Raw genomic sequence first — 24,503 nt, 5'->3', positions numbered from 1 at the left:
TACTCAAAAATAGAACTTTGGTCAAATCCATAGTTTGAAAATTTTATATTCATCTCAGCCTCTAAGAAAATTCATAGCTTCAAAAATTTTGCAAATCGGATGAAAAACGGCTGAGATATCAGCAGTTGAAAAATACCGTTCCCACTGTTTTGAGGCATGGCAGTTGGTGTAAGTGATTTAAAGCATGGCAGTGGGAGTGTTATGAAATCTTTTTAATGGAAGAATGTCATGAGAAAATTGTGGAAGTAGTTTGGAAGTAGTTTCGAGGAAAAATTCCTGAAATAATCCAAAGCTCCTTCGGAAAAATTTTTGGAAAGAAAAATCATGTAGGTATTTCTGAAAGACACCTTTAAGGGATTTCCTTGGGATTCTCAAAAAGGTTTTAGTAGAAATTCCTATGGAATTTAAAGGCAAAGACATGAGCCAAACCAGAATCAATTTCTGACTGGATCTCTAGAGGATTTCCTGTTGGAATTTTCAAGATAACTCCCGGATACAATTTCTGAACAGATAAGTAGACAAAAATCTCAGAAGCATTTTATTTTTATTTTTTTTTTTCTATACTATCGAGATTTTTAGCCTTAGGCTAGTTCATCTCGGGACCCACGCCTTTACTTTGCTTCCGAAGGAAGAACTCACATTTTGCGAGTTTGTCGGGAGTGGGATTCGATTCCAGGTCCTCGGCGTGATAGTCACGTGCTTTAATCATCACACCAGGTTCACAGCATTTTTTTAAATAACATTTAAAAGAATTTCTTCAGGAAATCTTGCAGAAATTAAAAAAAGAAATGCTGAAGATATTTCCGAAGCAATATTTTTATCTTAATTATCGAGATTTTTAAACCCAGGGTTATTTCATCACGGGACCCACGCTTTTCTTGCCTTCCTTAGAAAGAATACACATTTTGTGAGTACGTTGGAAGTGGCATTCGATCACAGGTCCTTGGCGTGATAGACACGTATTGTAAGCATCACACCAAGTCCGCATCTCTTCTAAAAAAAAGTTTTTTTTTAAGAATTTATGAATGAATACCTGAAAGAAGTGGAGAACCTTCAGCGAGTATTCTTATAAGAATTTCGAGATAATTTTTCGGTAATAGTCCGAGCGGTAAGCCAACACAGTTGTTGCTATTTTGGTTCCTTTATTGAACTTTCTTCAAAGACTAGCCCAGGTTGAAAGATCTCGTAAATGAAGATACAAAAATGGCAAAAGGTTATTGTGACCATAACAAATTGCAAATGCTCCATAGAAAATCAAAAAGCGCTCCCTAAAGAATGAACATATGTTCCATGAAAATGTGCAATGTTACCCATAAATATTACCCATAAACGTTCTATACTTTATGGAAAATGTACTGGTAAAACATCGAATTTTCTCATTAAAAGTGCAATTTTGTACCAATATATAATACTGAAATGCTCCATACTCAAATACAAACGCTCCTCAATAAAATTCAAATGCTCTATAGAAAATTAAAATTGTACCCATAGTAAACTGAATATTGATCAATGGAAAAATTAAATTGCACCTTAAAAATTGAAATTGCACCATAGAAAATAAATAAATGCTCCATGAGTATTATCAAACGCACCATATAAAAAATGATTTGCTCCATAAAAAATTCAAAATTCTTCATAACTTAAAACATCTGCACTACTAAAGTGGTGCTATGTAAAGCAAATCACCACTGCCGAATTTGAATACGACAATATGCTATCTATGGAGAATTTTCAATTTTTCATGGAACAATTCATATTTTGTATGGTGAAATTTGATTATACTTATGGAGCATTTATCCATTTTCTATGGTGAAATTTAATTTTTGTATGGAGCAATATTCAATTTACTATGGGTACAATTTTAATTTTCTATAGAGCATTTGCTTTTTTTTATGGAGCATTTCAATATTATTTTTTGGTACAAAATTGCACTTTTAATGAGAAAATTTTATGTTTTACCGGTACATTTTCTATAAAGTATGGAACGTTTTCAATTAATTATGGGTAACATTGCGTTTTTTCATGGAACATATATTCATTGTTTATGGAGCACTTTTTGATTTTCTATGGAGCGTTTCTGTTTGTTTATGGGTGTAATAAATATTCTGCCTGAAAATTTGCTTCCCGTAAAGCGAACAATGGCGAGATTATATACTTGTTCGGACACGTCGGTTGTGGTAAATATTGAGCGATCACTTCCCGCGAGTAGTCTATTGTTTGCTTCCCGCGTGAAGTGAACAATGGCGAGACTGTGTGCTTGTTCGGAAACGTCGGTTGTGGTAAATATTGAGTGATCACTTGACGTGAGTGATCTATTGTTTGCTTTCCGCGTGAAGCGAACAATGACGAGATTGTGTGCTTGTTCGGACACGTCGGTTGTGGTAAATATTGAGCGATCACTTGCCGCGAGTGTTCGATTGTCTGCTTTCCGCGTAAAGCGAACAATGTCACGGCGGCCAGCATGGCGAACAAACATCAAAAGGTCATATTACTTATCAAAGTGAATCCTGACCCAACGATACCTTCCCTAATAACAAACACTCCATCCTGCAACCTTTGGTGGAGTCGCAGCGGTAAACGCGGTCCTTCACTTAACAAAGGTTGGTACTAATATTCCTTCCCTTTCCCAACCTGACTGCAAGGACGTGGCCGGCGCCGTTATTGTACTGTAAAAGAGAATCTCTGAAGCGTGCACAGTGAGAATGTTGACCACTCCCAGTCAATTATTCAGTTGATTCATTGCGCAACTGTCATTGGTTCGGGTCAATCACGGAGTAGCAACCATAGATATGAGCAGTCAGTCTAAGCTAAGCTAAGCTAAGCTAAGCAATAAATATTCTGCCTGAAAAAACCAGTCCGTAGGTTTTCCGCAAACTGCAAAAAGTCAACGTGTACGCGACGAGAACTTTCGAACTGGGTAAGTCATCTCGGGACCCACACATTAAAATTTCCTTCCCAGGGAAGAACTAACATTTTTGTGAGTTTGTCTGGGATGGCATTCGCAAGTCCTCGGCGTGATAGTCACGTGCTTTAACCATCACACCAGGTCCGCTCGACACGGACTCGAAGCGGTTGACCCAGGAACGAGACCAGTTGGAGGCGAATACTTTATCCGGTGCAGACTCACCGCTACTAGTTGTCTAGTTGTTAGTCCATCAAGTTTCAAGTTTTTTTTTTTTATTCCTGTTCGGGTCTGTCACTGCGACCAGTTTTTAGATCTATTGTGACATTACCCGTATCCTTAGTGTAGTGCATGTCGGATTACTCAATTGCCATTGAAGGGCAATAAAGTATCGATTTTGATACAGTTTTTGTTTTGCTTTCTTAGAAATTTCTTTCTTATAGAAAACGAAAAAAGAGCACTGATAATTGGACATGCATCGGAAACCTAGCATCACCCTTGTTTACCGCTAAATTCTCCCCAGTAAAAGAGCCGGGTTTTAACATTAGCAGCAATATCATTCCAATAATAGGACATGTGTCCAGTAATAAGGATCCTAGTATGTTCCTTGCGTACTAGCACTTTCCAGTCTTCGAAGAGTTAGTACATACATGGATCCCTAATCCAATTTGATTTCCTTTGCATTGAGTTTAGCCTCAGATGGTGAGGTTTTTAACTATATGCAAAGTAAAGTTGGTAAACTTAGTTTTATTCAAAGACTGGAAGTCATCACAACACCAGTAGCAAGGACTAAATACTATAATGCCTATAATTATCAGAACACATATTCCAAAATTGAAAAATAGGACGGCACTAGATTTCGGTTTGGTAGATCTAACACCGCAACGCAACCCAAAAGGGCAATCTACCAACGCTACGGGCTCCGTTAAAGATCGAGCATCTTTTAAACCCCCTCAACCATTCATCCCTCAGCACGGGTCGCCTGACACCTTGGATTGGGGTTACCTGTTTGGTGGACTTTTACCCCCGGAACAGGTGGTCCGTAGTGCTATTCTAAGCCGGCAGCTACACGGGCTGAGTTTCAAGTTAGTAAAGTGCCGCTTAAAAAAGCACTCGTTTCCATACAAATTTCAATTGTTTATATAAGCAAAAGACCCAGCAAGGGAGAACGATTACAAATACCCACAATAAAAAGGCCCGGTAGTTTATGCAATAAATGCAGCTAAGTACATTACAACACTTACCTCGGATACCGCTGCATTGGGGCGTAATCTGCCAGGTTCTCATCGGATGGTGCTCTCCGCCCCACGCACACCCCCAGAAAGGATTGATGTGCATTCCGTCCCGACCAGCAGCCGAAAAACCGTTCCCTTCGCGGCTGCTCTATCGAGTTGAGCTGTCTGTCTGTCAAGCAGTACTGTAAAGGAAGAAATACGATACATTACGGTTAGAACGAACAGATATTTCAACCCACCACGTACATACGCTTCCTAGCAAAATAGCATCGTTGATGGACGTTATGAGTGAACTCTAGTTGAGGATGTGGTAAAACTACTCGTCCGAAAGGAGAACAGAGTGAAAATATATAAATTCCACAGTTCTGTTGACACTTATCATATTTTCCCTTTGCTCGACCATCATATTCCAGTATTCAAATTTGTTGCACTGAAAAGCACTTGCAACATTTTACGCCTCAACAGCTGCCACAGCATGCAAAAGGAAAATTTCAATCAGCATTTCATTTTCCATGTCTCCTTTCCTATTGCTAGATTTTTTTTTCCTCCCATCAAAACCGGAAGGAATCACTCAAGCGAAAAATGCCCGCAAACGGGTTTCCTAGAAAAGCAAAACTTGTAACGGGCGTCCAATCGAGCCCGTATTGCCGTGCGCCAGCTGTTTTGCAATCAAACTGACAACGATATGATACCTACTATCAAAGAATAACATCGACCCGGGCGTTGGCTGAATAGATGTGCTCTCTGTGCAGCAGCTGACAGATTCCGAGCCGGAAGCGATGGACAGGCCCAAAAGAAGCACATTTTCCATCACTAAACTTGTGGAAGAAATGGTGGTACCTATAGATTGTGAAGCAAAACTGGTGAAGAGAGGTGGTGGAATCTGTTTGGCTTTTACCGATTTTTCAACGAACACTTCTCAGCCATGCCATCGTCTTTCCATGATGGTTGATGGTTGGTATGGTATCATATTTTCTCCCTCCAGCATGGAAATCAAAAACCAAACTCTGGGAAGAGGAAGGAGCAAAAAAGTGGAAAACCAATAGCGTGGCCCACTTTGGGTGACAACTCCAGGTACCTACGGTATCATGGAACGGGGACGCGTTCAAGACAGGAGCAGAAATTCAAATTTCGACAATTTATTCTGGGAAAACGGCGAGTTGCGGTGCTCGTTGTCACGGTATTGATCAGGAGGCAATTGATACCACCGTTATCGGATTTGCGGTTCAGGTGGTCGGAAAAGGTAACAGCTGCGTATTTTGATCGGTTGGGAAAGGTTCCATTGCTGTAAGCGTAAAACTTTGAAAAGAATCGTTTGTTTCGGGCGGTTTGTTATGGTTGAGTTATTTTTGTATTTTTCTAATTGTTGAATCCACATGCTTCCATTTTTCTCTTCTAGGTACTTAGAGCTGTTCAAATATAGCATAGAGTTTAGTCATCGCAGACCCCCATTCTTCCTCGTTCACTGTATCCAATTAAAAATTAGAAATTGTGGACATAATTTCAGGAGAAATTTGTGTTTTGGAGTTCCTACATGCAAGAGGAGTTTTAGTACGAATTCCAGAGCTTCGCAAGGAATATCCGAAGTCACTTACGAAACAATTTCCAGTTTAACCCTTTATAAGGCCGAGAGAACCAGGCACGGAATCCACTCGTTCTACATGGGAATATAAAGTACATGTGGTGTAATGAACAAAAACGTTTTTATTTGCAAAAAAATCGATGGTCAATTTTGTATGAAAAAAAATGGTCTGAATTTCAACTTTTTGTCAACAAAGTTTAAAATGTTGTTATTTTGTGATGCGTTTATCAATCATACTGTAGAGTTGTGTGGATTTGAACTCGATTGGTCAATTATTTTGGACGATATGGGAATTTTAGTACATGCCCATTTATTATAGTACTTTTTTTCAAAAGGCTGAGTTTCTAAAAGTAATGAAGCAATCAAGTTGAAATTTTGTCCACAAGTAAAAGGTACATAGGCCTTTCATTCCCCATCATTCAATTTTCAATTCGCTCACCATAACAGAATTTCGAGCTTATAAACCTTCATGCACTCAAAAATGGCAGTTTTTGTATAGACATTTTGTTCTATAAAGCCCATTCATATTTGTTATGGCTCGAAAAAATCATGAGTGTTCACAAAGGCCTAATGTGTCCATCAGTTAAAACAGAAGTTGTAAAAAATTTCTAAACGAACAGAAAAAAAAATATGTGTATAAGGTGGCAATATAGTTGCCACTGCCTTATAAAGGGTTAACTCATGGAAGGATTCCTGGAAAAGTTTCGGAAGGAGTTCTTGGCGAAGCTTCTGGATAAATTTGCAAAAGTACTCCTGAAGGAGTTCGCGAAGGAACTTTTCCAGAAATTTCCAAAGGAATTCACGATGAAAATGTTATGCTGACTGAATCCTGGAAAAAAAAATTTCTGAATTTGCCGAAACTCTCGAAGGCATTACTGAAGGGATTGTTGGTGCAGCGGAAGGAGTTCTTGGAGGATTTTTCGACGAAAATCTTGGGAAATTATCCGAAGGATCTATTGAAAGAAAAAAATCCGAAAGAGGTGCTGCAGGAACTAGCACTAGTGCACTTGATGAGTTTTTCGGAAAAACTATTAAAGATATCTCTGAAGGGACTCCTGGAGAGATTTTTTAACACATCAAGAAATATTCGTAGGGATTGTGGGAAGACCTCCTGGAGGAATTTCCGGAGGAACTTCCACAGGAATTCTCAAAAAAGCTACTGAAGCAATTCTCCATGGATTTTTGTAGACCCTCTGCTGAGCATATGCTCTAATGGATCCGGAAACATGGATATCGGCTCACGGCAACTCATAATGGACTCCCAATCAGACTGGAAAAGGAACCTCGTGCTCATCATTCCAGTTGTTCTAAAAGCTGAATTTTGATATGCGTTACGTGCATATGTGTACATTTAACCTTCGTCAAGAATATCAAAAGGTGTTTTATATTCTGGGATGCTCCAAACTGTCCAACAGTAAGGTCCTTCTAATATACAAACATGATTTCATTTACTTTCGCCATAAATAATAGCATCGCATAGTCTACTGGTATCCGCAAAGCTCTGGTAATCTTTAAAGTCTTTTGTAGACACTATAGGGATCAGCCAATAGTCAGCCAAAATACCTTGGAGTACCTCGTAACAGTGGCCATATCTGCCATACTGAGTAACGTTGCAAAATCAACCGTAGTTACTGGACCAACCTTAAGTCTCAGGTATCAGAAGGTATCAGAAGGCCGGCTCCAGAGGCACGTTATCCTCCATTTGGGACATTTGTGCCATCGCCAAAATAATAGCCTATTTCATCATCTACCTGAGGGAAAAGGAAGGAAATAAGGATAAGGATGGGGATAAGGACAGGTAGGGAAATAGGAAAAGTACCCTGGAAGAGGATATTAACGCATAAGGATACCACAATGGATTCAAACAGCGCCCTGAAGTCAGTTTCACTTAATAAGTGTTTACCGAATACTCGGAAACGCAGTTGCGCAAAAACTAGACATACAGTTACATATCAAATGATACGAAGTTCCATATTCGGATTCACAGCTATCACATGCAAATGAATCAGCTTGCTGAATATTCGCCATGTGATAGCTGAGTTGGCAGTAACCAGTCACTGCTTTGACCAGCATGCTGCAATTCTGCTTTGACAGATTTGTAAGATACTTCGCCACCCTTGGAGATGGCTCAGTACAATACAATTTGGTTTGACGACATGACTCCAAACTATTCCAGTATTGTCTGTGTTGAGTGGCAGCCCAGGTATCCATCTGTCGCTTTATCCTACACTGTAATACCGAAATAGCTGGCTCAGGACCAGTCATGTGATGCTCCAGTACGAGCTAACTCATCAGCCAATTCATTTCCAGCGATGGAAGAATGGCCAGGTACCCATACAAGGTGAACAACGTTTGCTGAATTCAGCTCCTCGATTTGAGTTCGACAAGCGATAACTATCTTCGACCTAGAGTTGGCCGAAGCAAGTGCTTTATTAGCAGCTTGGCTATCTGAACAGAAGTATATTACTTTGCCCATGACGTGCTGCTGAAGTGTCGATTGCACTCCGCACATAAGAGCTAAGATTTCGGCCTGAAAAACGGTGCAGTGTCTACCAAGTGAGTAAGATTGATACAGCCTTGGCTCACGAGAATATACACCAGCACCTGCTCGACCTTCGAGAAGAGAGCCATCAGTGTAACATACAATGCCGTCTGAAATACTTCTCTCCAGATAACCAGATGTCCACTCTTCCAGGGAAGGGAATTTCGTGGAAAATGTCCTATACGGAAAATTACAAGCGATTGTTAGATCACTTGGAGCAAGGACAATTTTGTCCCTATTCACCAAACGTGGAAACAACGAGGTGTGTGTTGATGTGCGGTTCACAGGAGTTTCCTCTAGTAGACCGAGTCCCCGTAGACGGTAAGTGCAAGAAAGTGCTTCTTGTTTGAGATGAGTGTGTAGTGAAGCAAGGTGAAAGAGAGCTTCGAGCGCTGCCGTGGGAGTTGAAGAGAACGCTCCAGACATCGCCATTAGGCACATCCTTTGGAGATGGCCTAACTTTGATTGGACCGTTCTCATTTCGCCCTTTTGCCACCACACAAGACATCCACAGGCCAATATTGGCCGAACCACAGTTGTGTGGCACAGTTGTTGTGGGCTTTAGACCCCAAGTTGTACCAAAGATTCGGCGGCATTGTCCGAAGGCCATACAAGCTTTCTTGATTCTGAACTCAATTTGAGGTGTCCAGGAAAGCTTGGAATCTTGCATGGAATCAAGAATAACTCCAACGTACTTCACCTGTTTAGTCACATTGATTTCAGAATCAAAGGTACGCAAAGGTCCAACGCCATCATGGTTTCGCCTTTCCGTGAAAAGAACAATAGATGTTTTACTCGGATTAATCGAAAGTCCATATTGGCGACACCAACCCTCAACTACCTGAAACGCGCTTTGCAGGTCGAAAAGGGTGGTGATACACATACCAACTAGCAAAGCTCGGTAAACCGGTAAAACCATAAATCGGAAAACCGCTATTATTGAGTTGCCTCAATAGCGTATCTGCTACGAGATTCCACAAAAGTGGTAATAAGACTCCCCCTTGGGGGCATCCACAAACACTCAATTTCCTAATCGCCGCTTGACGCAATGTCGCGAAGAGATGTCGGTTTTTGAGCATTTGGTGAATCCAATTGGAAATCATGACCCCGTGCGGCTTCCAATATGGCATCAAAAGGCACGTTGTCAAAGGCACCCTCGATATTGAAGAAAACACCCAAGCAGGATTGCTTTTCAGCGAATGCCTTCTTGATATCGTAAACAACTTTTTGTGTAAAAGAGTCACAGTGGACTTTCCAGATTGGTAAGCATGTTGGTTCACATGAAGAGGCACATTGGCCAGATGAACATCACGGATGTGATGATGATCGACAATGCGTTCTAAGCATTTCAGAAGAAAAGGGGTCAAACTGATAGGTCTGAAACTCTTTGCTTCTTTATACGACGCACGACCCACTTTCGGAATAAACTTTACAGTAATACCCCGCCAGGATTGGATTTGGGAATATACCCTGTAGCAAAACGGCAAACAAGTAGTTGTTTCAAAACATGTTTGAAATGATCAAATCCCTTCTGAAGCATAATAGGATAAATCCCATCTGCCCCAGGAGATTTGAAAGGAGCAAAGCTATTAAGAGCCCACTCAATCGATTCTATAGTTACAATACTCCTAGCCAAAGTTAAAGAATCATAACTACAAGAAAAGACATCAGGTCCATCCGAAGATGTAATATCCACACATTCAGGGAAGTGTGTGCTGAATAAGCATTCCAGAACTTCATCATCAGAGGAAGTCAGATCGCCATTCGGCCAACGAAATTCGTTCACTCGGAAATCCTTAGATTTTGCAAGTATTTTGTTTAACCGACTGACTTCACTAAAACTGGAAAGATTTGTACAAAGGTTTTTTCCAGCCGGATCGTTCAGCAGACCGGAGAGCTTTCCTGTAGGCCTTTCGAGCCGACCTGAAGGCCTTCGAACCAGCCGAACGTCGTCTGTTCCAACTCATTCTACATTGTTTCCTGAACTTCGGCAGATCAGAGTTCTAACAAGGCCAAGGGGTTCCTATTGTGATCTTCACAGACCGTAGATGGCCTGCTTCTTCAAAAGCTTCCATGATGAAGGTCGTTGTAGCATCAATGGCATCCATCTAAATCACTTGAAGTGTCAATGGATGGTGAGTATCCATGAAATTTGGCCGCAACCAAGTCAGTAAAAAGATCCCAGTTTGTTGACCGGGGATTCCTGAAACGCAATGTTTGTGAAGTAACATTTAAATGTTCAAAAAAGATGTAGCGATGGTCAGATAAAGATTATCCATCTGACACATGCCAATTGGTCAGCTCGTGACTAATTCTGCTAGAGAAAAGAGTTATGTCTAAAACTTCCTCTCTAGCATATACCATGAAGGTTGGGCGGTTGCCTATGTCAAGTAATGCAAGATCTGTACTACTCAAGTACTCCATCAAACTAAAGCCTCTCAAGTTAATATCTGAGCTGCCCCAGATGATATGGTGAGCATTAGCACCACTGCCAACAATTAGCGGATGGCCTTATGAAGTGCAGTATGCGATGACTTGTTTGAATGCATCCGTGTGGGATGGTTCATCATGCGATAAATAAATCGAACAGTAGACGTATTTCCTGTTGAGGTTTCGAACGGATACATCAATTGTGATAGCGAAAACATCTCTGGTGGTTAGTTCAGAGATGAGTGTAGCAGTGACAAGCACACAGGCTCGAGGCATGACACGCGAGTTTGCATGTTTACTGACAGTAGCAAACACCGGGTTCACAAGGTTTCCTAGATAAGTAGAAATTCCCCTTACGGAAGTAAGGTTCTTGGACCAAGGCCACTTGGGCTGTACTATTTTGCATAAGTCTACAAAGATTGATCGTTGCTGTTCTTTTGTGCTGAAGATTGATCTGAGCTATCCTAGCCGTAGCCACTATCCAAACTAGGCAAGATTGAACTCTTCGCAACAACAGCACAATAAAGAATAGCAGCAACAAAATCAGATCGGTATCGATTGGAAAACGCCAAAGGAGAGGATTCACCATATAGTTGAAAATTTAAACTAATTAACAACATCTTCATAATCCCGCCCTTATTTAGCCTCAAGTGAGACTAAAGAAGGGCAGCTGATTGTCTCGGAGAAACACAAGGTCCACTGCACCATTGCTTCGGTTAGCGCAGTAAGGGCAACATACTGTGAAGGGCGCCCTGGTACTCCACAGGATCCGATAGCGGTTAGGTTTTTATTAGACCCCCCTAGCCATTCATTCCTAGGCACGGTAAGCATAAAGCCGCATCACACCATGAATTAGGGGCCATCTGTTGGTGGACTCTTACCACCGGAACAGACGGTCCGTAGTGTTATTCTTAGCCAATTGAGACAATCGCTACCGACACTACACAATTATCTAGGCTGATCGAGAAAAGAAGTTAATATTGATGATCAACTTCACACGGGTACGAACTGCCAATGCTTCGATGGATTGAATTTCACCGACCAATAGCTTCTTTTCGATATTGTCCTGGGGAGGTTCTGAAGTAACTCATGATTTCATCCTTCAGTTGAACCGCTTGCTCTAGTGTGTCTGCACCGGCCAAAATATTCGTCGATTGATTTCACAGTTGCTTTCGATACACACCGTACCTCTTCAACTAATTCAAGGACTAAGGGGTGACATTAACCTTCTTAGCTTCATCACCACTCCAATTTTCACCGTAGTTTGCTTTTTTCATAAACTGAGCGGTTGGTACGAGATGTCTCCACGCATTGTATTTTTAATTAAATTAAAAACGCTCCACAGTAGGCCTGGCCGCTTTAATGCTTGTATTGCATCTTCGACGTACTGCAATCATCAATAATGCCACTTCCCTACTAAATATTTACACGCTAAGACCACTCATCACCTAGAATGTGTAAGCCCTACTCATAAGTGCATAATTTCCAGACTACACCAAAAATGTATAACCCTTACACATTCACAAAAACAGCTCTTACACTCTTCTAGATGCGAAATGTCGATATTTTTTTGTTTACCAAGGTCACTAGTAAACCTAGCTTGATTGCCGTACAATTTTATTTGCGAATTTCATGATTTTGTGGATGCAGGAGCTGATTTTGTGAATGTGCAAGGGTTACACAGTTTTGGTGTAGTCTGGAAATTATGCACTTTAGTGCCGAGCGGTCTTAGCGTGTACTCAACAGAAGAATAAGCATAGGAACTATCTATATTCAGTACTTACTCTTGTTGGCTATCATTAATACAAGTGGGTACTTGACATAAAACAAAACAGCAAGTTGGGTTCTACTCGTTTAAAACCGGTTTCCATAATCTCTAGAGGATACTTGTTCGATTGCACAAAAACATGTTTCCAGCATTCTAAATCGAATAATTTCAACAGCTTATTTCAACCAATTATGCCTGCTGCATAAATTGAGACAGCTTTTCTCCAGCGATCATTGGCGTATCTAGGATTTTTTCCTAGGGAGTGCCTTGGGGGTGCCAGTTTCAGTGGCTTCCAGGCTATTAAGTAATACCGATCCACCCTCAATTTCATAGAACAATGATATACTGCATCGCGGGACAAATTAGCCCGAAAATTTAAACGCGCTATATTTTAAAGAACAGTGTTTTTTTTTTTGAAAAATTCGGACCGTTGTACTGACATAACACTCTCCCCGCCATGTGAGGTTTGAGAACTTGATAACTTGATTACGTATAACATATGGAATTTGTATTTTCAGTTTGAACTTTACAATCATCACAACCCCTTTGTTTTGTGGATTGAATACATTAATTAAGAATACATTTTCAGAGAAATTATTAGAAGTGTAAATTTCGGAAACTATCAAATATCTACAAATTTGCGTGTAACTTATATTCATCGTGACATCCTCTTTGCTTTATTGCAAGATAACAACCCATATAAAATAGTTTTCAAGAACAATTATAAGAGTCATTTTTTCACTCCTGTTGTGGAAATTACGCCACTGAGTCCAATAAGCTGAACTTTTGTGGCATTGTAAGAGTAATAAATACGTGAAATTGCAAAATCAGAATACATATTTGCATTTTTGGTTTGGCTTTTCTCTTCGGGATTCTGATTCTATGCTATAATACAATTGGTTCGATATTTCTCTTCGGGATTCTGATTCTATGCTTGTGTTTTGTTTTGTGTTTTCGGCAAAACATTGTTTCGGTAATTCCTCACGGAATATTTCCGGCAATTTATTTAGAAATTGTTTCGCAATTTATTTTAATTAAGACTTATTTTAGAAATCTCTCAGTAATTCCTTTGAATTTGGCAAATTTCTTCGGCAATTTCTTTATGAATTTATTTGAAAAAATGTGTGGAATTTGATACAAAACACCTTTTACGCATCCTTTGAAAATTTCATTGGAAATAACTTTGGAAATTTCTTTGGCAATTCCACCTAGAGGCAAATGCCGCATTGCGGTAAAACCTCTTTAAAAAAACAAATCCGCTAGGAGTTTATTTGGCTTTTTTTGTTTCGTTGCCAAATCCTTTGATATGTTTTCTCGGGAGCTTCTACGCCAATTTTTTAGTAGTCTTTCAAGCGATGTTTTATTAATGTCAGCAATTTTATTGATATTTGCTTTATAAAAATCCCCCATTTTTCTCTTCAGGCAATTCCTTTGGGAATTCTTTTAGTGAAGCTTATGGTGATACATTTGACATTGACTCTGAGTACTTCCTCACAAGTTTTTTTTGGAAATGTCTTCGGCAAGTCATTCTCCTTTTTTTCGGATTTTCGTCGATTTTCTGGACTTCCATTATCTATGCTATTAGGTCAAACAAAAATACTTCTACAAAAATAAGAAGAAGACCGACGAATGTCGGCGATATGTCAAATGATAGATTTGTTTTCATACTTTACAGGAAAAATATAAAATCTGAGCCAAACCCACTTTTACTATTTATTACGGCGTGTGCCAATGATAGGAACCCTGTACCAGTTATGGACATACTTTTTAATTTCGGTTCCACTTCGCACTATTTACATGCATTCCTTATGGGATTTGCCATAACTGGTACACTATGGCGGAATAGGGTGCAAGGAAGCCGAAATTTTAAGGACAGACTTGTTAGAATCCCAAAATGGCCGCCACAATGGCCGACTTTGGTACCTACTCACGATTTCAAGCGCACAAATCTCTTCGTAAACAAAACCAGCGCACCTGATCTTCTTATTTTAGGCTTATTACGAGTGAGCAAGAACAGAATAATAAAATGCACTGTTGTTTGAAGCTTGCTTCTTGAGATTTGTGCGTCTGAAGTTCTGATGCGCGGTTGAAGCGGGATTTCAAGACGTTTGTCCTTAAGGAAAATGATTTATTATCATAATTTGAGCAAAATGTGAAATTTGAATGAGTGCAATCATCTTTTATGAACGTGATCTATTGCTCACATATTTTTTCTTGATGATTTGCATCGATAAAGGTTGAAAATCAACTATGGCGAATTTGAGGTACTATAGCCATAACTGGTACACTGAGCCTATTTTGAGATTGGATTCAATTTCTTTAAAAAGCCATACTATTCTCATCAGGAATTCCTCTGGTAGTTCTTATATGAACCAGCCGAAGAGTGGTGGGACAAAAAGTGAAATAAATATTTGTAACGGCCAAATAGATTAGAAAATTTACAATAAAAAATATCGAAAAAGCAATAAAAATTCAAGAAAAGCAATAAAAGCGACTAAATTACCCATGAAAAACAAATGCGGGAAAGTATGAGGTAGTGAAATGCTGAATCGCACTTATATGACTGAAACGACTGAAAAGCCTGCGTAACTATTATTGCAATTTACCGAGCAATTGCTTGCTGTCCGAACTCGCTATCGCTCGTTGGACCTAAAAAAGGGATAACATCTATGTTTGCATTATACCAGGCAAATTCTTGGATCTGTGGATTGCCTGGAACCGAAACGATGCAATTACGGTGCATCGGATATCGGAAACATAGGCGGCCTTCTGCCGCCTCAGTTCCTCAATCCTCTATGCGGCATGGTCTCAATCCTCTATGCCGCATGGTCTGCATATTTTTTTGGCTCAAAATGCATTTACGTTTATTGCTTGTTTTTGGACACTTATTGATAATTTTTTTTTTGCTTATTACACATTTTGAATTATTTATTGCTTTTTCGATATTTTTTTATTGTGAATTTTCTAATTTATTATGGAAAAATCAAATTTATTTATGGAAATTCGAATTTTTTTGGTGGGAGAAATGGCTTTTTCTATTGCAACAGTTGATTTATTCATTGCATTTTCGACGTTTTTAATTGCTCAAAAATCAACTATTTATGGACACTTTTGATTTATTCATGCATTTTTTTTTTTTTGTTTATGGAACTTTTGTTATTTATTACTGCTTACACCCCTGTTTCTTCACTGAGACTTTTGGAATTATTTAAAGAGAATAATCCCTTTCTTATGTGTCGCTAATATTTTAGCCTATAAGAATCCGTAGAAGAATTCCGGTAGGTATTACAGTAAGAATGACTGGAGGAGTCCGAGGAAAACCACAGCTGGAAGAACCACAGCAGGAATAGTTTGAGAAATCCAGTTGAAATTCCTGGATAAAAGCCAAGAGGAGCTCCTGCGGGAATCCCATGAGAAATTTATGAGAGAATCCGTGGACAAAATATCTTGGATAAAAAATCCACCGGAGAGTTTCTGAAGAAATCACAGGAAAATATTTAAGGAGGTATTCTTAGAAGGATTCCGGGGTATCACTGTAGAATCCTCAGCTAAAATCCTAGAAGGAATTGCTGGAAAAAACTGTACAGGAATTTCTAGATGCCGGGGGAATCCAAAGAAAAAAATCCTTGGAAAGCCCTAAAGGAATCGCAGGAGGATTTTCTGAAAGCTAATGCTAAGATAAATTCGTATAGGAATCATTAGGAAGAATTTCTATGAAAGAATCATAGGATGTATTCTTGGAGGCCAAAAAGAGTTTCTGCATGAATTCTATGAGGATTTTCTGTTGAAATCTTTGGATAAAATCTCTGGAGGAATTCCTGGATGAGCAATGGATGGAGCAATCAAAGGTATTTCTGCAAGAATTCCAGGAAGATTGCCTGGAAAGGCCTCAGCAAAAAAGCCAGGAGAAAGCTCTAAAAGAATCCGTAGCATAATTTCGGAAGTACCATAGTTAGAATTTCTGAAGGAAGAACCGCATGAATTGCTTGAGCAGTCACAGCTGGAATATCTGGAGGAATTCTCAGAATTTCGGGAGCTTTTATAGAAGTAATTCCTAGAGAAATCCTAGAATCAGCAATGCCAGGGGTATCTTAAGAAGTTCCTCTAACAAATGCCTGGAGGAATACCTACAGTTCTCCTTGAAAGAATCGGTAGAAGTATACTGGAGGAATCCCTGATGGAATCGCAGGAGGAATTTCTGGAGGAATCTCAGGAAGTTTCACCGAAAGTATTGCAGCAAGTACGTATGCCAGGAAAAATCCCTAGAAGTGTTTCTGAAGGAGTTCTTATGGGAATTACTTGAAGAATTCCAGCTGAAATTCGTGGAGAAAGGGCAATAGAAATTATTGGGGAAATCCCCTGTGGAATTTCTGGAAGAACCTCTGTAGTCCTCGATATATCCTTAAAGAAATATATGGAAGAATCAATGAAGGGATTTTATAGAAAAATCTCAGGGAGATCTTCCGGAGGAGCTTTCCTAGTAGAATTCCAGAAGGTACCACAGTGAGAATTTTTAGAGGAAGAATCGCATCAGGAGTTGCTTGAGGAATACTAGCCACAATTCCCGGAGGAAGACCAATATAAGCGCCTGAAGGAATTCCATGAGAAATTTCTGGACGAGTCACCGGATGAACTTCTGAAAGAATCCCAGGAAGATTGCTTGAATAATTCCACCAGAAATTCCTGAAGAAATCCCAATAGAATTGTTTAGAGAAATCCCTAGAAGAAGTCCGAAAAGAATCATAGTATGAATTTTCAAAAAAAATCCTAGCAGAATTTGCTGGAACAATCTCTGCAGAAAATTCTAGTATGTACATCCCCATCAGGACTGCCAGGAAGTTTATCGTAAAATATCGGAAGGATCCCAAAAAGGAAGCCTAGAGAAATCACTGTATGAATAGATAGAGGTATTTCTGGAGGAATCTATGGAGAAATCTGTTGATTGTTCTTACCAATATTCAAAACGCCAAACAGAACAACAGTTATATAAGTCATTCCGGGTGTGCTTAAGTTCTGTTCAAATGTGCCATAAATAAATATTGGAATTATTGTGTAAAGTTTCAAATTTTAGGTGACTGTTAAGGAAAAATTCTAGGGGGTGCCAAATTTGTTCTAGGGGGTGCCAGGCACCCCTGGAACCCCTCCTAGCTACGCCAATGCCAGCGATCCATTAGAAATCCCGAAAACAGATTTTCATGCCAACCAACAAGCGTAATAATCCCTAACAAAGAAGCACCGAGCCGTATCGAGTTCGATAATGCGTCCCAAAGTATGGCTTAGTGAACGTATTCATGTCGCGCGCCAGGATATCGACCACCTAAGTACTAGCCACACTAATGCTGTTTCAACGTGAAGATGGGAACTGAACAGAGGAAAAAAATCAAATCAACAACTAAAGCTGACGGAAATTGGCACTCACCAGTTTCGCCAGCAATCGATGACCGTGTCGACAAAGAAGGCGATGGCGACGACGACGACGACGACATAACGATCATCGTCTTTAACCGTGCGGGCGGATGGTGCAACCCGGAAGCTAAATACCGAAAGGACTTCACAGCGAATGAATATTAATGGAAGCGGCCCTTTTGTTGGCGGTTCTTAGCCACCAGTCAGTGCGAACCATCGATAGGCGACATTCTTTTCCAGACGGTGAAATTGAAATGGGAACGATTAAACATTCATGGGTGGGTTCTGAGAGGGGAAATTTCCCGGATAAGTGAAAACTCAGGATAAAAAAAAAGTTTTAGCATTACATAGTCAATAAAGGATGCTATTAATGTAACAATTAGTTCAATCTTTTGAAATTTTATCTGTGAACTCGAAAATTCAGAAATGCTTCAGAACAAACAAGTGCATGTAATGTAAAATGCAATATTATGAAATGAAATATTGGTTGAACTTTGGGTTGAAAGTGAATAATTGGAAAAGATATGTGTGAGGCGATATTTCCTTCACGTTAGACATTCTCAACAAGAGTTTTGCTCGTTATATCCCATCTTATCGGCTCTTTTACAGATATGAGGGTTATTTTACAGTCCAGCTTGAAAAAAGTACTCACCTGTTCGCGGATATCTCCCTTCGAGTAGACAGGTGCTCTCGAGCCAGGTCCCGTGTCGAATGGGCGTCCTTTTTTCCTGCCCATATTTTCATCTTCAGAATCGTAGCTCCTGGCGGCTAGATTTGTGTTCGACTACGCCCGTTGAACCGAAGCAGGAATTGGTGGGTTGAATTTTGTGGAAACCGAGAAATAAGAGAGGTTATGTAATGGTACGGCTTTAGGGAGAATGTGTGCTTAGGAAAGTGATCCCCTTCACGACAGCTCGCTTTCAGTAGACTAAAAATGCAAATTGTCGAAAGACTTAGTGAAGTATTTGAAGTTACATATCATGTAACAATGCTAGTTATGATGATTAGCGATTAAGATAATACTAATTTGCGTAAGATTTTCGACTGGAACTTCAATGTTTGGGAGATTTTGGCTTTCTCAGTCTAGGGAATCCAAACGATTAAATTGGCATTGCCCGACGTTTCGGCCTAATTTATTTGGCCTTTTTCAAGGGTAAAGCTGTCTTGAAAAAGGCCAAATAAATTAGGCCGAAACGTCGGGCAATGCCAATTTAATCGTTTGGATTCCCTAGACTGAGAAAGCCAAAATCTCCCAGATAATACTAATAAAATTCACTTTTAAAACAGAAAAAAGTACATGTTTGGTACACATTGTATTATGAAACTCTATAAAACTCATGAACACAAATGAATGTACCAAGAGTGCTGGCATGATAAACCATCATCCATTCTGTGTGCTTCCTAAATTTCACCAAAAAAAAATACATTCAACGTGAGAACTAAACGAATACGGAAGCACATTTCTTTCTTGAACCGTACATTCACAACACCAGCATGGTACACAAAAAAAAAACGCAACTCATTTCTGCAAGCTTGCGAATGTTGGCAAAACTCGAAAAATGCAACATTTTTTTCCCCTTACAACGAAACGTACCTGGGATGAGGATGCTTCTATGTTTCCGAGCGAAGAAGCGTGATGCAAACCTGAAAACAAACCAGAGAGAGAGATAAAAAAGAAACATTCAGCAAATGTGGTTCAGTTTCAGATGCCTTTTTTTTTGGCGGTTTGTTGGTGGATCACATATGACGACGACAGTTGAGCGAAGGGAAAAAATTGCAGGCGCCAATAAATAAAATAGCAAGCACAAATGAAAAGCACTTTGCTTTGCGGTTGATGGCTCATCATGTGGGATTTTCGTTGCAAAGAAACAGGTTGTCGTTCGGCGGTTAGTGTCATATCTGGTGTCAAACGTGGTTTGCTCCACTGTCTATTACACAACTTGGTCGTTTTTTTCTGGAACTAAGGTTTTTCGGTTGCGTTTAGCATCTTAAAGCAACAACTAGCACATACATATAAGCATAAAGCTGTAAACTACGGGCTGAATTTCCCCATAATAAAGAATTAATAATAAACATAGTTGCAGCATTGTGATCGACCAAGTTAATGTAATTTGCATAGGTAATCAATAGATGGAATTTGAAACTTCCTAACCATTTCAAATGTACACAATTCGAGAGCACAGCAATTATAAATTTAATAATGGTGATGGTTACGTTATCACGATTCTGGCTCGGACCATGCTCGAGAAGGACTTGCAGGCACTTGGACTGCACTTCTGCATAAATTAGGTCAGGGCAAAAACCCATCATCCAAATGAGGAAATCTTGTTTGAGAGAACAGATCCAAGGCATTAGAGATGTGGCCAAGAGGGGTTTCCAGGAAGTTCCCAGAGGTCCTAAAATGGGAGATCCAAGGGGCTTCAGGGGCGTTTCAGGAGGTTTGAAAAGCCTTTTATCAGATTGTATTGGAATTTTAATGAGATTACGGGGACAGAACACCCTCCAATCAAAGGGCTTTCAGGGGGATTTCAATGTATATATCGAGGTTTTGGGAGCATTTTAAGGAGCTTCAATAGTTATTGTGAAAGGGTCTCTGAAAATCATTTGAAATTTCCTTAATTGGCTCCAAAAACCCATTAGAGAGCCCCCTTGTACTTAATGTTACTCGAATCCACCGAAAACTCATACGTAACGCATCTGAAGCCCACCGAAAATCTACAGCAACTTCCTAAAATCCCAGTCAACAGACGATCGTATATGGTGCTGAATAGAATGCTAAAGTATAGGCTTTATGCGTATACTTTGCCCGCGATCAAATGGAAGCATGTAATCATGTGGCCTCTACTTTAGCATCTTATTCTATCGTGAGACCCTACGAAAACCCCGAAAACTTCTGCGTAATGCCTCTGAAATCCGCCGTAACGCCCCCAAGACCCCCGTTAACCCGCTGGAACTCCGCAGAGACCTCCTAAAGTGCCCAGAGATCCCAAGGGTCCCCTTATAACCCCTTTGACTCCCTGCCGCCATGGAAACCCCTATGAACGGCACTGAAACCTTCTGGTATTCCCTAAAATGTCCCTGAGACCTGCTGGAACTGCCCTGGAATTGAAGCGCTCCTGAGGCCCTTTGGAGCCCCCTGAAGCCCCTGAGAAGATCTTGAACCCTCTTAAATGCCCCCAGCAGGCCCGTGCACAGAAGTGGCGCCAAGGGAGGGGTTTTTCCCAATTTCGGCAAAAGGCGGAGGGGCACCTAGTGTAAGAAGCGTCGATAATGGGGAGGGTTTAACCCCCCCCAAACTTGGGCACGGGCTTGGCCCCCAGAGACTCCTGCTCCTACTATACTCCAGAAACGCCCCTGAAATCATCTTTTTGTTCTCACCTATACACGCCCCTGGCCGCCATTACCATAATTACCGTCATTATTACAGTTCCTAATGCACAATATTAGTTCTGAGTAGCTCTCCCTCCATTTACGCAGGGTATAAAAAGGAGCATAAATTGAAAATGCATTGAAATTACTCGCGCAGATTTTGATACAATGAAAAGCAATGATCTTTACTACTCGAAATTCATCAAGCATACGATGCATGTGAACTTGCAGCTTACAACATGGATCGAATATTTTTAACGACTCTATCCAATTCTGTGTATTTATATCCCACGGGGTATGCAGGTCTCTTAGCTCACGGTGTACTTTTTGGAAATTATTTCTAGACTAACATTTGAGAAGAGCGTAACTACCATTTCAAATTTCTGCTTCTCCAGTTCCTCCTGAGCGTATGTTTCATTTTTCATTAAATCTCTGGCCGGTAACAGATAGAGCAGACTTCCCGAGTAATGGCGGATAACAAAATGATAACACTTTGATAAGCTGTGTTATCGGTGTTATTATTTTGTTAGTTTGTTTGTCGGCATTTCTAATACTAAGTAATAGCACCTGAATGGCGACGTTGCAAGCACCGAAGGTGGCGCGTAAACAGATCTAGGAGTTCGTGCGCGGGACGAAAGATTTCTAGCCCCTAACCTCCAAGTGATTGAGGAGGAGGATAGCCGGTTGAAAAACAACAAAGCCGCTGGAGCAGATCAACTACCAAGCGAGTTACTAAAACACGGTGGAGAAGCACTGGTGAGAGCACTACACTGGGTCATTACCAAAATTTGGGAGCAGGAAATATTACCGGGGGAATGGATGGAAAGTATCGTGTGTCCCATCTACAAAAAGGGTGATAAGTTGGATTGCGGGAACTATCGCGTGATCAGTGTTGGTAAAATCACACTCAAAGCGGACTCATGAACCGCTCCTGTGTGACAATCTCGCGCGTGATTCTAAATCATTTTCTAACGCGCGAGATTTTCATGCAAAATCTCGCCATCACGAGTCAAGCGCCGAAATCTTGTTCGCTTGTAAAACGAACCCAAATAAATTTGAACGGCATTTAATGTTATTGTACGCTAGATTGGCTTTTATTCTATTATATAATCCTAAAAACTTTGATGTAAATAAAAAGAACACCAAGAAATGAAGCAATGAGTGAAATCGCGAGTCAACTCATGCTTGATTTTTTCGGTGGTGAGTCTGGCGAGTCAAGAATCGCGCGTGAAACACCTCAACCATGAGATTTGAGAATTTGAGTTTTTACCAACACTGCGCGTGATCACACTACTGAGCGCTGCCTACAAGGTACTCTCTCGAATCCCTAAGAATCTCGCAGAGGGTTACGGCAAGGTTATGGTCTTTCGTGCTTGCTGTTCAACATTGCTTTAGAGGGTGTAATTAGGAGAGCGGGGATAAACACGAGTGGGACGATTTTCACGAAATCCGTTCAGCTGCTTGGTTTCGCTGATGATATTGATATTATAGCTCGTAAATTTGAGAATATGGCGGAAACGTACATCTGACTTAAGAGTGAAGCCAGGCGAATCGGATTAATTATTAATGTATCGAAGACAAAGTACAGAATAACAAAGGGCTCCAGGGAGGAATCAGCGCGTCCGTCACCCCATTTATATCGACGGTGATGAAATCGAGGCAGTTGAAGAATTCGTATACTTGGGCTCACTGGTGGCCGCCGACAACGACACCAGCAGAGAAATTGTGGCAGGAAATCGTGCTTACTTTGGACTCCACAGAGCTCTACGATCGAATAAAGTTCGCCGTAACACGAAGTTAACTATCTACAAAACGCTTATTAGACCGGTAGTCCTCTATGGGCACGAAACATGGACCCTACGTGCAGAGGATCAACGCGCCCTTGGAGTTTTCGAACGGAAGGTGTTGCGTACCATCTACGGCGGAGTTAAGATGGAATACGGGACTTGAACCACGAGCTGCATCAGCTGCTGAGAGAACCAACCATCGTCCACACCGCGAAAATCGGGAGGCTATGGTGGACGGGTCACGTCATCAGGATTTCGGATAGCAACCCGACTAAAATGGTTCTTGAGAGTCATCCGACCAGTACAAGAAGACGTGGTACGCAGCGAGTTAGGTGGGTCGACCAAGTGGAGGACGATCTGCGGACCCTACGCAGAGTGCAGAACTGGAGACAAACAGCCATGGACCGAGTGGAATGGAGACGGCCACTATGTTCAGCAGAGGCCACCCCGGCCTTAGCCTGATCGGTAAGGTAAGGTAAGTTCATGGCTCCTTTTTCTATGAAGCACTTTTGTATTCTTTATGGTGCATTTTAAATATTTTATGGGTGCATTCAATCATCTGCCGAAAGAACCTGCGGCGTGCAATGGATGTTACGCCCTTTTCACATGTTGGTCAAGTCATGACGATAACTAAAGGTAATATTCAACAAAATATTGGATAACTCAAGTAGTTATCAACTTGAACTTAATGATAGCTTACATTCTTATCATTTTGGTGTTTGAGGAACAAAATTTAGTTACCAATTTTGTTATGCTGGCTCTTAACTCAATCTAAATGATAACAAACTCTATTAGCTAGTGAATGATAACCAGGTAACAGGACTAGTTATCATTTTGTTATTCACCTTTGCTCAGGTTCCCTCTATCTGATAAAGGGATAAGTTTGCATAAATGAATTGAAATATTACTAGAAGGGATGGAAGAAGTTAAGGCGTTCAATGGTTGTTCCGCCCATTCTACATGTTGGTCTAGTTGCTTGCCGGTGCACCTGCCCATTCCGGTCAAAAGGTGCAATGTAAAGTTTGTCAAAAATGCTGTCGTTTATTGACTTCAAGGCGCATACTATCGTCGTTGGTATATTTTTCTAACAATGATATGATTATTACACTGATTGTATTTTTTTCGTTATTTGTCCAAGCTTTGGGTGACATCGTATTTTTGTATATTTTCTTGCTGAGACAATACAGGGTTGCTCTGGAATATTGCCTGAGATAGAAAACTCATTGTGATTCGTAGTGTAATTATTGTAATTAAGATAATTATTTGTAAATTTAGACAGATTCCTGTAACAAGTATCATTGCGTGGGCCTGAGTTCACTCCTCAATGACGAGTGTTTTTTTTCTATGGTTTTATGGACGCTTACCTAAGACTATTTTTAGATTTCTATTTCTAGAGATACATTAGGGTGGCCCACACTTATATGAAAACCAGTGAATCAAAATTCAACCATCGCGCAACAATAATGACAATATCGTAACCTG

At 40.4% G+C, this 24,503-nt stretch overlaps 1 protein-coding gene across 8 annotated transcripts in view; it reads right to left on the bottom strand.

Annotated features, from left to right (window-relative positions):
* LOC109409200 (uncharacterized) overlaps positions 1 to 24,503 on the bottom strand; it is a 504,613-nt gene that overhangs the window by 319,148 nt on the left and 160,962 nt on the right. For all 8 annotated transcript variants that reach the window (XM_062849689.1, XM_062849690.1, XM_062849691.1 and 5 more), the window contains exons 2-4: positions 19,460 to 19,509; positions 18,518 to 18,649; positions 4,147 to 4,319 (exon numbers count right to left, since the gene is read on the bottom strand). In XM_062849689.1, the coding sequence (XP_062705673.1) occupies positions 4,147 to 4,319; positions 18,518 to 18,649; positions 19,460 to 19,509 (355 nt within the window). The remainder of the gene's footprint in view (positions 1 to 4,146; positions 4,320 to 18,517; positions 18,650 to 19,459; positions 19,510 to 24,503) is intronic.

This window comes from Aedes albopictus, chromosome 2, assembly GCF_035046485.1.
Source record: "Aedes albopictus strain Foshan chromosome 2, AalbF5, whole genome shotgun sequence".
NCBI classification, from domain to species: Eukaryota; Metazoa; Arthropoda; class Insecta; order Diptera; family Culicidae; genus Aedes; species Aedes albopictus.
The sequence above is the reverse complement of the archived record's forward strand: the minus strand, read 5'-3'. Positions and strand labels throughout refer to the sequence as shown.